The 16,881-nt window shown below is 44.2% G+C and overlaps 1 protein-coding gene across 4 annotated transcripts in view; it reads right to left on the reverse strand.

Annotated features, from left to right (window-relative positions):
• Positions 1-308: 308 nt before the first annotated feature.
• Positions 309-16,881, reverse strand: part of LOC127580769 (ETS domain-containing protein Elk-4-like) — a 35,544-nt gene continuing 18,971 nt past the window's right edge. For 2 of the 4 annotated variants that reach the window (XM_052034607.1, XM_052034605.1), the window contains 4 exons: positions 8,844-9,068; positions 5,898-6,746; positions 2,652-2,768; positions 309-1,464 (listed from right to left, as the gene is read on the reverse strand). In XM_052034607.1, coding sequence (XP_051890567.1) covers positions 1,366-1,464; positions 2,652-2,768; positions 5,898-6,746; positions 8,844-9,050 — 1,272 coding nt within the window. In that variant the 5' untranslated portion in view covers positions 9,051-9,068 and the 3' untranslated portion in view covers positions 309-1,365. Of the gene's footprint in view, positions 1,465-2,651; positions 2,769-5,897; positions 6,747-8,074; positions 8,231-8,843; positions 9,069-16,881 lie in introns of those variants that run through there. The other 2 variants (XM_052034606.1, XM_052034608.1) reach the window with 2 other exon arrangements.

The following is a 16,881-nucleotide window of genomic DNA, read 5'->3' on the forward strand; positions in this document are numbered from 1 at the left end:
TTAAGAAATGTTGAAAAATGAAAATGCTAAAAATACTCAACAACTCAGCAGCATCTGTGGAGGGAGAGGGACAGATCAAGAATGTTTGATCTAATAAAAGGTCATCGACTTGAAGACTGAGCATTTGGTTCTCTCTCCCTCCCTCCCTCCCTCCCTCCCTCCCTCCCTCCCTCCCTCCCTCCCTCCCTCTCCTCCCTCTCTCCTCTCTCTCTCTCTCTCTCTCTCTCTCTCTCTCTCTCTCTCTCTCTCTCTCTCTCTCTCTCTCTCTCTCTCTCTCTCTCTCTCTCTCTCTCTCTCTCTCTCTCTCTCTCTCTATAGATGCTCTTGACCTGTTGAATACCTCCAGTAGTTTCTGCTTTTATTCCATGAAACTAATGCTGTTACTAGGAACTTGGCATGATATTCTACTTTTCAAATCTACCAGATCTACAGTGCAAACTTCCATTGGTTATTTGGCAAACGGAATTCTCCAGCCTTGCACAGCAAGTTTAGCCATCTGCTCCTGAGTGGCATTCATGAATTACCAAGTGATCGCGCTCACAGCAGGCCCCAAGTCAATGAGCAGAAGGAGCTCAGCATGTGATCGTATCATCTGTCATATATATCATGCAGACTCCAGACAGGCACCAGTTTGTCAGCTCTAATTCTTAAAGGCATGGGGTCTAAATAATGAACATCAGACAGATCTGTAGAGGGGAGCCGCAGCAATGATGTGTCATTGGGCATATGTCCAGTCTCCTGAAGTCAGTTGCGTACCCAAGATTGAATAACAATGCTTGCAGCTCAGTCAATAAGAGAGCTGGATATGAACTGCTCCTTGTCTTCCAGTTATCCATGATCTTCCTCCCTAAAACCCATTAAATCGTGAGTGAATGGAAGTTAAAAGCAGCAACACAGATCTAAGTACACGTCACTGGCTCCTTGGATATAAGTTCCTCAAACCTACATGCAAGGTCTATACAGGAGGAGCTTCCAAACAAAATAAAGGAATTTGGCACAGGTATAGTGTCACTGAAATCTCGAGATATGCAAAAGTTGTCTACCTCCTATCACTTGCATTGATAAGCCATCAAACAATTTCACTGTTCGAATAAGTGGAATAAGTAAAAGCAGTGGATTCCAAATCAAATTCAGAAAGAAGTAACATGGATATTGTTGTTGCTTTAGTTACATCAGCATCCAGCACTGTTCAGGGTTAAGGCCCATCCTTCCTGATCACTGCTGCCAGTGGAGAACTCTCAAAGACTAGGTTGCCAGAAACTTCAGTTTATATTGGCAGTTGTCACCACAGGACCTCACAGTCTTAATGTGGCAGATCCTCTTGTAGCCTTGTCAAAGCGAATTCTTGAGTCGTGTGCTCCCTGATTAGGCCTTTTGAAGATCTGGAGACAGGGAGGCTGGAGTTGAAGAGCCATCCACACTTGAGAATGGGATCTGCATGTGGCTGTTGGCTATGTTAGGAAACTAAAAGAAAAAAAACAATTACGATGCATGCATTCTTGGTATGCATATTTTTAAATTTACATCTTCAACAGGAACATGCATTTATAAAGAACCTTTAATGTAGTAAAGTATCACAGGTGCATTTCCAAACAAAATTTGATGTGGGCAATATAATGAAATCTGAAGGCTGTATCTTGGATTAATTTTGTGAGTTGAAGAGTCTTGCCCCATGACCAAAGAACAGGTGTTCTGCAGATCAGCATAGAGCTTCAGGAAAATCAGTTTCACATGTCAGTCAAAAGACTGCACCCACAACAGTACTGCACTCCCTCAACAATGCAGGACTTGAGTGTTCAAACCAGATCGATAGTCACTATGGAGCTCTGCACTCAAGTTTCAACCTTGATTATATACATCTCAAGAAACCATCACTCACCACCTTCTGACTCAAAGGCAACAATGGCCCACCTTATGATATGCCTGGCATCTTAGGCTAGACCTATACTAACACGTGGCTATTCAAGTCACAGATTCAAGCTTGGCGTACTTACCTGATATTTCCTGATATCAGTCCCACTTTAACCTTTCACTAATTTCAGCCTGTGTCCCCTTGCAATTTTATTGTAAATAATATTCCAGATTGACCTTCTCTTTATCATGCACTCATATTTCATGTACTGGATGGAACATTAAAACAATGTGTCATGATTCCACTTGCATGGATGTAGAAAATCTTAAAGTTTCACTCAAAGACCAGAAGCGGACACGTCTGTATGCCAACCAATATCCATCAAACAACATTACTAATCTAACCAACAATCTGCTGGAGGAACTCAGTGGGTCATGCAACATCTGTGGGAGGAGAGGAATTGTCGACGTTTCAGGTTGAAACCCTGCATAAGAACCATCCACATCACAGTCCTGATGCACAGTTAACTATCTGGTAAGATTTTACAGTCTTGAGAAGCTAAATAATCTCCTCTAGTCCTCATGTTGCAAATAGGGACATGTGGTCCTCTTGCTAAGACAAGAGGGGCAATTGGTACACACCGATTCAGAACTGATCCGTCGGCATTGAGTAGTCTGGCCTGGGGTGTTAGGGCAATGTATGTTTCAGGTGGTACGTCTTTCCATTTAGCTACCAGCAATGTCACAGCTTTAAATATTCACAATTCAATCAACCAAGAGACTCCACCTCCAATACTTACTTGAAATAAAGTGCTGGTTCCTGTCAACCGGGCTGGACTGAGAGTGGCCACAGGACTAAGAGTACTCCAGAAGTGTATGCTAGAGAGCAGCGGACTGGGAGTCAGCAAGAACGGAGTCTGAAACAAGGAGCACAAGATTAGAATTGTCACAATCAGAAGTCACGGGCTTTATTGGTATTGGTATTGGTTTATTATTGTCACTTGTACCGAGGTACAGTGAGAAACTTGTCTTGCATACCGTATGTGCAGATCAATTCATTACACAGTGCAGATACATTGAGTTAGTACACAGTGCATTGAGGAAGTACAGGATAAAAACAATAACAGGATACAGAGTAAAGTGTCACAGCTACAGGGAAGTGCATTGCAGGTAGATAATAAGGTGCAAGGTCAAACAAGGTAGATTGTGAGGTCAAGAGTCCATCTCATCGTATCAGGGAACTGTTCAATAGTCTTATCACCGTGGGATAGAAACTGTTCTTGAGCCTGGTGGTATGTGTCCTCAGGCTCCAGTATCTTCTGCCTGATGGGAGAGGAGAGAAGAGAGAATGACCCGGGTGGGTGGGGTCTTTATCCGGTGATGTCAGTCTTTCTGCAAGACTGAAATTTAGAATTTACTCCCTGAAAAGCTGTGGTTATGGTAGAATAACTGAACATTTTCAAGGCTGAATTCAACTGATTTAGTTGCATATACAACAAAAGGTTGACTTGCAATTCAAAGAAGGGGCTAGAGAGTCCTCACTGTGGTGGGAATAAAGCAAAGTCAAAGACTGAGGTACAGCTCTGTAATGGAACATTGGGGTTCACGGGCAAAATGTAAGAAACATTAAAACCAGTACACAATGGTGAATCTATTCAGAAAGCCCAACTTAGATGAATGGATGCATTTGGAAGGAGCTTGAAACAGTAGAAAGGGCCCAGCATGGGTTCACTCAGTGTGAGGTAAAGGAGAAATATTGAGACAGTTTACATTACTTCGGAGGATGCAGCGGAATGAGTTAACAGATATGCAGCATTGGGACAGAACAGATAAAAACAGACTGAGTCCATCTTTTTAATATTTCCTTCAGACACAGAAGGAGATCATTTGACTCTTTAAGGCATTGCTTTAGATTTTTTTTAAACGCTTGCAACCCAGGTGTCTGTATTTTGCATGTACACAGACTGTGTTTCAATATACTTTTTTCTGAAGTGGTCTTGGGATAATTTATAACTTTAGAGGTACTGTGTGGCAACAAATTGTTAATGCTTCAGGTCTGAGACCTTTCATCAGAACTCTTTCCCAGTTCTGACAAAGATCTCAAACCTGAAACGTTCACTCTGTTTCTCTTTCCACAGACGCTGCCTGACCTGCTGAGTGTTTCAAAGTGTTTTCTGTTTTTATTTCAGATATCCAGCATCTGCAGGTTTTTTGATTTACATTGTTGTTTGAAAAGGTAGTCTTCATTTTCTGGATGTATTGTGCTCCTGATCTCTGGTGTGAAGGAGGGGGATGGGCAACTCAGAGGTCCGCCTTGTGACCCTGACCAAGATGAGGTCAAGAGATTGAAGCAGGAATATGACCATTGCCAATTGGCCAGCGCCATTCAATGCAACTGCCTGCCCCTTTCTCACAGTCATGTCTGTACCACTGTGAATCTTGCAAATGAAGGTGAGGACTCCAACAATGGATTTGATACCGCCCTCAAGGATCCTTTGAGGGTCCTGAGGGACTTCATCCCGGGGTCTTAAAAGAACTGAGTAGTGGGATGGTTGATGTACTGGTTTTAATTTTTCATAATTTGGGCAGGTTTCTTAAGAGTGGAAAATAGTGAATGAAATGGTTGATTTTAGAAGGCGGGAGATAGAAAGCTACAAGCCATTTAGCTTAATGTCTGTCAGAGGGAAAATGTTAGGTACAATTACTAAAGACATTGCAGCCTGACAATTACAAATTTTCAAAGTAATTAGGCAAAATCAACATGGTTTTGTGGTCTACCTTGATTTCCCCTTCAATTAATTGAAGTACTTTGATGAATAATATGTGCTGCTGATAAAAGGAAACTAATGGACATACTAAGAATTTCAGAAGACATTTGATAAGGTGCCACATGTAGGAAATCAAAGTTCACAGTGTGGGAGGGGGTAACATACTGGCGTGGACAGAAGATTGGCTGGCCAGCGGGAAATACAAAGTGGGCATAAGTGGGTCATCTTCTGGTTGGCGAGATGTAACGACTGGTGTTCTACATGGATCGGTGCTGGGTCTTTAATTTTAGGAAGGTGTGCTTCAGTTTTATAGGGTGGTGGTGAGACCACATCTGGAATACTGTATACAGTATTGGTCTTTTTATTAAAGGAAGGATATTAAAGTATTGGAAGCAGTTCAAAGAAGGATTAATACTGGAATGAGCAGGTTATATTAAAAGGAAAGGTGGATCAGACTGGGCTTGTTCCACTGGAGTTTAGAACAGAGAGGGGACTTGATTAGAACGTTTAATACTTTGAGGGGTCTTGACATGGTGGATGTGGAGAGAATGTTTCCTCTCTTCTGGGAGTATCTAGAACTAGGAATCACAGACTGAAAAGATATCCCATTCATGAGGCATTTTCATTTTCTCTCAGAGGACTATTGGAACTCTCTTCCTCTTTGTGTGGTGGAACCAGAGTCTTGGAATATTTTTAAGGCAAAGGTAGACATTTATTAAATGATGAAGCAAGTTAGAGGGGTTGAGCAGGCTGCTCCTATTCCCAATACGTATATTTGTATGAGGGATTGGAAAGGCATTATGATTTGCAGTTCAGCATGTGTGAAAAAATGGCAGTTTTATTAATTTGATTTTCATTGCGATTTTTAAGTCCAGTCCCCTGACTGAAGAATCTAGAACCAGGGTCAGAGGCTCAAAGGGTCAATTATTTGGGATTGAAATGAGGAGAAATTTCTTGGGAATCCTCTACCCTAGAAGGTTGTAGATGTCGAGTATATCCACAATGAACCTTGGAACACAAAGGGAGTCAATGAGAAAATTAGCTCACTATCAATAGATATTAAAAGATCACAGAATTATGGGGTTAGTACAAGAGAGTGATGCTGAGGTAAAAGATCAGCCAGGATGTTTCGAATAGGGGAGTGGGCTTGAGGGACTGTATAGCCTAGCACTACTCCCATTTCTTATGTCCTTGATAAGACCATCATCAAAACAGATTTGCACTACAGTCTGCAGGAAGTAAACACTGCTCAGAGAGCATTATATCGGGATAGCTGACCTGAGTTAAGTAGGCTGGTGTTAGAGATGCTGCCGGCAGGGGAGGACTCGGTAGGCCTAGGGGACTCGGGTCACTGCTGGTGATGACCAGTGCAGGGGCAAGTTCCAGCTCCTTGGGTTTCTTTGACCTGCCCTTCTGATGTTTTGCTTCCGCGCTGTCCTGCGATGGATCTTCCCCGTCAGAGGAGGGCTCCAGCGGTTGCGTCAGGTGATCCGATGGGCTGGTGGTCAGCTCAGCCTCGATGGGTAGGTTGTCAGGGGGGTCAAAAGAAGAGGTTAAGAGGGGGGAGCTGGGACTCAAAGGGAGAGGTGCGGAGGGCGAGACGGAGGAGACGGGTGGGGTGGTGGTGAAGGAGGTCACCACACTCGGCACGGATGGTGTTTCTTCTGTCACCTCAGGCTTCGGCGAGGCCACGGACAGCGTGGGGATCACCGCAGGTTCCACCGCGGGATGCGGCGAAGGTCTTTTTGGCAGGTTGGTTACAAACTTAATGACGGTCACCGGTTCCTGACAGGGCAGCTGCTTCTTCTCCTCCGGCAGCTTCTCAGCAGGGTTCTCGATTTTGATAGATTTAAAGATGTTTGGGTTGGCTTGCAGCGAATTCAAGGTGAAGGACGAGTAAAGGCCCGAGCGAATGTAATCGTTACGGTTGGAGATCTTGGAGGAAGACGATGCTCCTTTCTCCTGGGTATGGTTCTCCTTGTCCTTCTGTGGCCTACTCATTTCCGGCAAGCTGGAATCCACCCCGTTCTCAGCCTTACCCACCATGTTGGCATCCATCTTTAATATCTCTGGATAGCACACAAACTTGTACACAAACTTCTGTCCATTCACCTTTTTAATAATGTTCTGTGGATTGAACGAAAAAATACAGAATAAATACATTAATGCACATCATGGTTGGCACAGACGTCATAGGCCGAAGGGCCTGTTCCTGTGCTGTACTGTTCTTTGTTCTATGTTTCTCAAATTCTATCTTGCCCCGGTAAAACTGCACCTTTAATAAATTCAGAGTCTAACTGAATTATTTACATGAAAACAAGAGTGGCATTTATTTAAATGATTCCAGGGATGTGAGGTTTAGGAGTAGGCCAATCATTTGAGCCCATACGGTGTGATCCTGAATTATACTAACTCCACCTTGTTTTTACATCCCTTAAACCCTTATCTGGCAAAAGTCTCTCAAACTCAGATACATAACTATTAATTGAGTTTGCCTGTACTGCTTGTGCAGGAGGATTCCTCACATCTACCACTGCTTATGTGAAGAAATGTTTCCCAGCATCCCTCGGCCTAGTGCTGGCTTTACATTTCCTTATCTTAGTCTCCCTATTGGTGAAAATCATGGGCACCATTAACCTCACCATTCACCAAAACTTTAATAATATACCACGTAACAGTGTTCAAAACTGCACCAATCATTTTGGAAAACAGCAGTCAACACCTGTACAAGCCCATTATCCAGATGGAAGGAAGTGTAGGACACATCCAACACTGAGCCATCACAGACCTCATTAAGTGACCCCAAGGTTAAAGGTTCCTGCCTTTGACCTTTCCCAAAGACAGTGGACAGCCCTCAATGGAATCTCCACAGGTCACAGTCAACATGGCCACAAACGTAAGATCCTGCATCAATCAAAGAGAGATCATGGCCACAAGTACCAGACCATAGAACACATCACATCAACCTGCCCATTAGGATCCTTTGTGGGAGGCAGTTCTTTTCTCCAATTGTTATCTCAGGATGCCATTGAATTGATCAAAGGACTCCAATCATTCAAGTGTGAGAATTTCCATGTGGTACAAAAGAAGCAAAGAAAGGTTTCTCCTTACCTACTATCAGTTCCTTTCAATGTCCTCAATTAAAACTCTCCTTGCTTTTCTACATTCCCATTCATACAAGCAATTATATAACCTGGCCCTTGGAACAGTAGTAATGATCACTAATGCATAGAAGGTGGGGTTGATATCATAGCAGAGACAGGGGCAACTTCGTGTTCAAAATAAGGAAGGGTTTTGACAGCATAAGTAAGGTGAAAACATTTCCACTGGCAAGTGAATTAGTACCAGAAGTAGCAGATTTAAAGTAATGGCAAAAATTAGATGGAATATAAGGAGTTTTTTTTTATACATAGCAAGATTTAACAAGAACATAATCATTTGGAGCATGAGCACACCATTTGGTCCTTCAAGCCTGCTCTGCCATTCATCAAGATCATGGATTATCTTCCCCCTTAGCTCCATTTTCTGTTGACTTGTTTGTTCAGGAGGCTGGTGAAAGCAGATTTAATAGTACCTTTCCAAAGGGATGTGGATCAATACGAAATGGTGAAATTGTGTGGCTATAGAAAAGGAGAGTAGAATTAATCAGTTCGTTCTTTAGAAGAGCTAGCACGAATTCCTCTGCTGAGCCATGTCCCCTGGTTAGCGACCCTCCTGTTATCTTTGGAGACACAAGAAGCTGCAGATGCTGGAATCTGGAGCAACAAACAAACTGCTGGAGAAACTCCACGGGTCGAGCAGCATCTGTGGGGGGGGGGGGGGGGGGGGGGGGGGGGGGGGGGGGGGGAGGGAGGGGTGGTGGGAAGGAATTGTTGACATTTTGGTCCTGATGCAGGGTTTCAACCTGAAACATCGACAATTCCTTTCCCCCCAACAGATGTTGCTTGACCTGCTGAGTTCCTCCGGATATCTTTGCTGCTCACCTGCGCTGGTCACTGATTATAGGTTCTGAGCTTTGGAATTCTGTACACCATGGGGCTGTGGACACTGTCCTTTCTGAACACAAGGAAATCAAAGCATTTGTGGATAAGCCAAGGGGTGTTGAAGATCTACTGTGATACTATATGATAGAGCAGGTTCAAGGGACCAGTTGATCTGTTGCTGCTCCACTATCTTCTATCTAGGACATGGGAACCAGTTTGCCGGGAAGATAATAACCTGTACCTTGTCATAATAATAGCGTAATGCACGACTCAGCTTATCATAATTCATGTTGGGTTTGTTCTTGCGAAACCCCCAGAGTTTGGCCACATCCTCGGCCTTCAGGAGCTTGAACTCCCCGTCGTTCGAGGTCCAGCAGATCAGGTGGTCGTTCTTGGGCTCCAGGAGCAGCTGCAGCAAGAACTGCCACAGGGTGATGGTGTTGTCCATGCCTGGAACTGCCACCTACTGAACAGGCATAGGAGATGGTTAATGAGTTATACGGATCAGGTCCCCTTGTTCCAATCACTCAAGATAAGGAGCAAACAGCACCTGCATTTTCGACTGCAGGGAGATGTGCCTAGCATCCCAGATGGTTTGGGCCAGAATAATCAAGAGTATGAGGACAATTTTTCCAGTTGGATTCTTAGCTACCTCTATCAGTCCCCAGACAATGATACATACCAACATCACCTTTGAGATGTGAATGTCTCCGGCCATTTCTGGCAACCTGCAGGCAACCAACTTACTCAATGACATTTCGTCCCATTTATATCATTGGAGCTCAGAATGTCTCAAACTTATTCACAGCTAGTGAAGTAATTCTTGTACACAATTTATATGCATACAGCAAGGTACAACAAACTGCAATCACAAGCATAACCCTCCCCTGCCATTGAGGACATCTTCAAGAGGCGGTGTTTCAAGAAGGCAGTATCCGTCATTAAGGACCCCCACCACCTAGGACATGCCCTCTTCTCGTTACTACCATCGAGAAGGAGGTACAGGAGCCTGAAGACCCACACTCAATGTTTCTCCTCCGCCATCAGATTTCTGAACGGTCCATGAACCCATGAACACTACCTCGTTATTCCTCTTTTGCACTATTTATTTATTTTTGTAACTTAATCGTTTTTTATATCTTTATGTCTTGCACTGTACTGCTGTCACAAAACAACAAATTTCATGACATATGTCAGTGATAATAAACCTGATTCTGATTATTAACTGCGAGGTAAAACCTGGTATAAATCCCCTGATCCTAAGTGAGATGGTGTAATGGGATATCTTGTTTGTACCTGGAGGAGCAGGTGGGAACATGACTTAATGTTTCATTCAAACACAGCATATCTGACTTCAATCTCAGCATGTCCTCATTATGGGCACTGGAGGTATCAGCCTGGATAATGCAGTTGTGTCTTGAGATGGGTCTTGAATCCAAAACCATCAGATTCAGAGGTGATGCCACTCACTAAGCCAAGTTACATTAACAGCCCAGTAGTTCACCACAGATAAACCTTACTTCTGTCAGCAAATGCCAGGCTCTCTGGTTGAAACCGCAATAATAAATAAAACATGTAAAAGGTTGGTATCATGGGACAAGTCCTTAAATATATGCAAAGAGAAGTTAGCATTTTAATACCAGATAAGTTGAGCACTTCAGAGGAAAGAAACAATGATTGATAGACAGACAGAGAGAGACAGCCAGAGAAAGACAGAGAGATAGACAGACAGAGAGAAAGAGAAAAACAGACTGAGGGACGGAGATAGGAGATACAAAGGACAGCTAGAAATAGACTAGAGGTGGCAGAGGAGGTGGGGGGGGTGACACGGAAGCAAAGAACAAAAGCGACAAAGAGATGTGGGCTCGGGCAGAATAGCAGAAATTGGAAAAGCTACGAGCAGGGGAACGATAAGTAGGGAGTAAACAAAATAGAAATACTGTTAAATGCTGGAAATCCAAAGCAGATTTGTAAATTAGTGGGTATAAACAGGTCAGTCGGAATGTAGCAATGAAGCTCAGGTTTTGAGGATGTGATCTTTCTTCAGAATCAGGAAGATTAACCATTTCTCTCTCTCTTTCCATCCCCCCTCCTCTCTTTTCCCCCTTCTCCCTCCCCCTCCCCCTCTCAGATATTGATTTTATTCATTGACGGTGGCTGCAGTGCTACCATTCAGTCACCAGATGGCACTTGGTAAATAATCAGAGGACAGAGCACAAAAGAGAGTACTCAGCCTATTGGCCTTGTACTGACATATTTCTTGATCGTTCCCAGTAGCCCTGTATTTATTCAATCATTTTTGTGAATATTGCAGTTGAATCTGCCTTCACCACCCATTCCATACAACAACAGCTCATTGCATAAAAACTAAAGTTCCTTCCTGTCACCACTCGCTTGTTTGCCAGTTACATTAAACACAGCTCCTCTCGTTACCAACTCTTCTATTGGTCCTCATTTACCAAACCTCCGCTTGACCTTCTCTGCCCTGAGGTAAATTACCTCAGCATCTCCAGTCTCCCTACACAATCCACGTCGTATTTGTCAGGTAGGTTGGCAAACCTCCCGAAATATTGATGAACCATGATGGAAGTGGGACTGGTAAAACATTTCCATGAAGCATTCCTGGGACATTTCAGCTCTGAATTCAGAGTTGGGATGCAGAGGTTCTGACCCAATGGCAGTGACTAGTCCACCCCCTCATTGAATAAGTTGTGGGATGCCAGAGAGGTCTCGAATAGGGATGGAGCAAGGATGGTGACAGGCTTGGGAAGAGCATTCATTTTGAGCCTTGTCAAGCTATCGATCAGCCAACACAACACTGTGGTTAACAGCTGGAGGAGCAGTAGTGACTGATACATTTCTTAAAGAAACCAAACCTCGCCATTCAATATCTTTGGTTGGAGGATGTCAAACGTTTTCAAGTATTAGGTGGTCTGGAACCTGGCAAGGAAAGGAAACTGAGGAACGCATTTCTAGTACAGTGCATAGAAACAAAGAAAGCAAGGCTCACAAGACTGTTGTTGCTCGGGTAGACGATGCAGTGCAGTGAACACCAGGGACAATGGATGAACGGATATGGGGCAAGATGGGAGCAGAGTTTTGGACAGTTCAAGCTTCCAGGTGGTGGAAAATAGAAGGCTGGTTGAACCGTACGGAGAATGCGGCAAATGCACACGCCCGAACGCATGCCGGTCAGTCAATTGCGGATCGATGGCGCGAACGTGGCAAGTATGATGGGCACGCCTGCTGCCTGATTGCTCAACAGAGCAACGACGCCCTCCTATGTGTGAAACACCACTTTTGGAGCGGGACTTTGGAGACTCATGCGCTTTAGGTCCCTGTAGACCTTCTTGTTGACCTACAACCATAAGTTGCCAGTTTCTTTACTTTGGTTAATATGAATCAGTAAAGACGTTTATTCTACAACACCCTTGTCATCCTTGCTCCGTGCATACATAACACTGGTCAGGAAAGCAAGAGAATGGAGACCGATTTGATTGATTCAAATGTTCTCAAGTTACGTTGTGTAAGTCAAAAATGGCACTTAAACATTAAAGATCTGGATGTTTGGAGACTGTGACAGAATGCTGAAATAAATGCAAACTTAGATCACTGAACCAGGGAGAACAGAGGGCTGATCAGCATTTTACGTACGTGAGCTTCTCAAGATATTTCTCTCACAAGATTGAGCAGGTGTAATGTGTCAGGTTTATGTGGACAACCTAATGATCAGTTCACCCATAATGCAATTGAAGCACATCTGGCCCCTGCTAGGAGTCTCTCGCCTGATGTGAAAATGACTTGAAAGCATCTATGGTTCATGCTCATGAGGAAATAATCTGTTTTTAAATCAAAAACAACATTATTTTCTACAGCATATTTCACAAAATTGAGGCAAGTGTGCAGTAATGCATTTTGGGATGTTAACTAATAACAGGGCATATACAATAAATGGCAGGGGCCTCAGGAGTGTTGATGTACAAGAGACCTTGGAATACAAGTTGATAGCTCCCTCAAAATGGTGACAAAGGTGGATAGGGTAGTTAAGAAGGCATTTGGCATACTTGCCTACACAGGCTGAAGCATTGAGTATAAGAGTTGGGATATCACGTTGCAGTTGTACAAAACATTGGTTAGAATGCCCTTGGAATATTATCTACAAGTCTGATCACCATTCTCCAGGAAGGATGTGGTATCATTAGAAAGAGTGCAGAAGAGATTCACCATAATGTTGCCCGGAATGGAGGGCTTTACTCATAAGTAGAGATTGGATAGGCTGTTTTTTTTTTCTCACTGGTACGTAGGATGCTGATAAGATTTCTTTATTAGTCACAAGTACATCGAAACACACAGTGAAATGCATCTTTTGCATAGAGTGTTCTGGGGGCAGCCTGCAAGCATCACCACTCTTCTGGTGCCAAAATAGCATGCCCACAACTTCCTAACCCATACATCTTTGGAATGTGGGAGGAAACTGGAGCACCCGGAGGAAACCCACACAGACACAGGGAGAACGTACAAACTCCTTACAGACAGTAGCCGGAATTCAACCCGGGTCACTGGCGCTGCAATAGCGTTACACTAACTGCTACACTACCGTGCCTGAGAATGATGTTATAAAGATTTATAAAATTATGAAGGACATAGATAGGGGATATAGTCAGAGTCTTTTTCCTAGGATGAGGGAGTCAAAAACTAGAGGGCATGTATTTAATACAAGTGGAGGGGCACCACTACCTCTGTTCTGCACTGGAAGTATCAGTTTAGATTTTGTACTCAAGTCTAGAACACGATTTTATTACACTACCAAAGCAAAACATTCTCTGCATTTCTTGAGCCAAGCTTGCCATTCAGTGCAGTGCAGGGGTGCAGCAGTTCATGCTGTTGCACACAGCTCCAGTCATCGGGGCTCAATCCTGACCTCGGGTAACGTCTGTGTGGAGTTTGCACATTCTCCACATGATTGCTTTCTCTGCTCTCCTCCCTCATCCCAAAGGAGTGCTGGTAGGTTCATTGGTTACTATAAACTGCCCCCAATGGGGGAGAGTGACAGAATAATTAGTGGGGTGGGGATATCTTTATTAGTCACATGTACATCGAAACACACAGTGAAATGCAACTTTTGCGTAGAGTGTTCTGGGGGCAGCCCGCAAATGTCGCCACGCTTCCGCCGCCAACATAGCATGCCCACAACTTCCTAACCTGTACGTCTTTGGAACGTGGGAGGAAACCGGAGCACCCAGAGGAAACCCACGCAGACACGGGGAGAACGTACAAACTCCTTACAGACAGCGACGGGAATTGAACCCAGGTCGCTGGCACTGTAATAGTGTTATGCTAACCACTACACTACCGTGCCTGCCCCGTTGATGGGCTGTTGATGGAGTTGATGGGCTTGTGAGGGCAAATGGTTGGGGTAGATATGTTGGGGAGTGGGGCTTATGCTTTTGCTCTGAGAGCCAGCATAGACTTCAGGGGCCAAATGGCCTCCTTCTGTGTAATATGAGAATATGAGAAATAAAGTTGGTCACATCCAGACACCTCGCCAAGGTGTGGAGGTGTCAGAGAGCTGATGAACATGGGGCCAGAATGTCTCCCATTTCTTTGGTACACGAAATGGACCATCATATTGAAGGATGGAGTTTCAGACATTTGGACCTCAGTTCATTCTGACCATGAAGAGAACTGACTTGACATCAAAGTACGGTAGCGTAGCGGTTAGCGCGACGCTATTACAGCGCCAGCGATCGGGGTTCGATTCCCGTCGCTGTCTGTAAGGAGTTTGTACGTTCTCCTGTGTCTGCGTGGGTTTCTGCCAGGTGCTCCGGTTTCCTCCCACATTGCAAAGATGTACGGGTAGGTTAATTTGGGTTTAAAATGGGCGGCGCGGACTCGTTGGGCCAGAAGGGCCTGTTACCACGCTGTAAATAAAATTTTAAAAAGGTGGTTCTGGAAGGTTAACTGTATCTGGGATTGGCATAAGTAAGGATGGTTGCAAAAGTTGGCAGACTTCAGGGTAGAAGCACAAGCTATGGTGAGAATTTATATGACTGCAGAAACCCAGTCAGATCACCTTGAATCTATAAGACATCAGATTGTATGAGCTTAGTATATAACTGCATATTCTCTGGGGCTTGGTGTCCAAGCAACAAACTTGTGCCTGGACAATGCATTCAGAAATAAATCAGGAGGAATTCATTCATGAGGTTTAAAGAGGATTCCTTCCAAATCCCTGAGGTAAGGGTGGTTCCAGTGGAGCTTTCTGAACAACATAATTTTCTCAAAATCATTCACAGGATGCTGACACCACTGACAATGTCAGCATTTCTTGTCTGTCCCTGATTGGCCTGAACTAAACAGTCATCCACATCGGTGGAGCTGACAGCACATGTGGGCTGGAAGAATGAAGAGTGATGGCATTTTACAGCAATCCAGTAACTTCATGGTCAGTGTTACCAAGGCCGGCTTTCTCGTTGAAATTCCAGATATTACTTCTTGAATATATATTTCTCAGCAACCATGATAGGATTTGAACTCATGTCTCTGGATCAATAGTTCAGGACTCTGGCTGCTAGTCCAGTTATTTAACCTCTACACAACCCTTTAGCTAAACAAGAACCATTCTGACATAATATTTAAACAGCTCACTGATCAAAAGTTTGGAAGGCTTTTACATTCACTGCACTGGGTGTACAATCGCAAGCATGATTCGGTTACATGCTGTATCAACTGTTAAAGCTATTTTTGCCTTAGTTCAAAGTTGAACATTACTGTTACATTGAACTGTGTTGGACACTGATGCTGGATCCCTGATCAGGTTGAACTTCGCCGCTTTTTTTGTTGGTGTTTTACCATCAGTGACAAGGGCAACTATTATTCCCCTTCCCTTATTGCCCTGGAGAACGGACTGAGTCACTTACTTCAACTGCTGCACTTCTGATGAAGGTGCTCCCATAACATTATGAGTAGAATGTTTGAGACCCAGTGAAAATGAAGGAACAGAGATACATCTACACATCAGTGTGTACTTTGGAGGGAACTTACAGGATGGGAGTGTTCTCATTCACCTGTTGCACAGGTCCTTCTTGGCGATAAAGGTAGTGTGTTGGGACGTGCTGTCAGAGTAGCCTTGATGAGTAAGCACAGTGCATTTTGTAGTTACTAGTGTCATTGTGATACTGATGCCAGTTATCTGTACTGATGCTCCCACACCAGTATATCCATCAGTAGAGACATTAAACTGAGGCCCTGTTGGCACTCTTGGCTATCTGTAGAAGAACTAATGACATTATTTTGAAGACAAAGGGAGTTCTTCCCCAGAGTCCTTTATTCCTCAGCTAACATTACTAAAAAGAGTCTAGTCACCCTTTTCCCCCTCCCCCACCCACCTACCTCCTCTCACCTGGACTCACCTATCACCTGCCAGCCTGTGCTCCTCCCCCTCCCCCCACCTTCTTATTCTGGCTTCTGCCCTCCTCCTTTCAAGTCCTGATGAAGGGTCTCGGCCCAAAACGTCGAATGTTTATTTCCATCCACGGATGCTGCCTGACCTACTGAGTACCTCCAGCATTTTGCCTGTGTTGGTCAGTATAACATTGCTGTTTGTGGGAACCCACAGTTTGGAGATTGTCTATAATTACAACAATTTAGAATCAGGTTTATTATCACTGATACATGACATGAAATTTGTTGTTTTATGGCAGCACTACAGTGCAAAGACACAAAATCTATAAATTACAAAAATAAATAAATAGTGCAAAAAAAAGGAATCGTGAAGTAGTGTTCATGGGTTCATGGACAGTTCAGAAACATGATGGCGAAGGGGAAGGAAGCTGTTCCTGGATTGTTGAGTTTGGATCTTCAGGCTCCTGTACCTCCTCCCTGACAGTAGTAAGGAGAAGAGGACATGTCCTGGATGGTGAGGGTCCTTGATGATGGATGCTGCCTTCCTGAGGCACTGCCTCTTGCGATCCTGTGCATTGGAGACTCTAAACCAGGCAGTGATGCAACCAGTCAGAACGCAACAAGGGCTACATTTCTAAGTATGTCACTAGCGGTGGGGCCCTAAGTTCAACCCAGGGTTACGAAAGGCACCAGTAATACAGGCTCTAGACGAATAGCACCTGATATTCCTCCTGGGTAGTCTGCAACCCAACAGCATGAACATTGAATTCTCCAGTTTCAGGTAACCTGCTCCCCCTCTGTCCCATTTCCTCACCTTCTAATCCACCCAGGTCCTCCTACACACACCCGGCCCCTAGCTCCTTATCGCCCAGTTT

Source organism: Pristis pectinata, chromosome 20 (assembly GCF_009764475.1).
Source record: "Pristis pectinata isolate sPriPec2 chromosome 20, sPriPec2.1.pri, whole genome shotgun sequence".
In the NCBI taxonomy this organism is placed as follows: Eukaryota; Metazoa; Chordata; class Chondrichthyes; order Rhinopristiformes; family Pristidae; genus Pristis; species Pristis pectinata.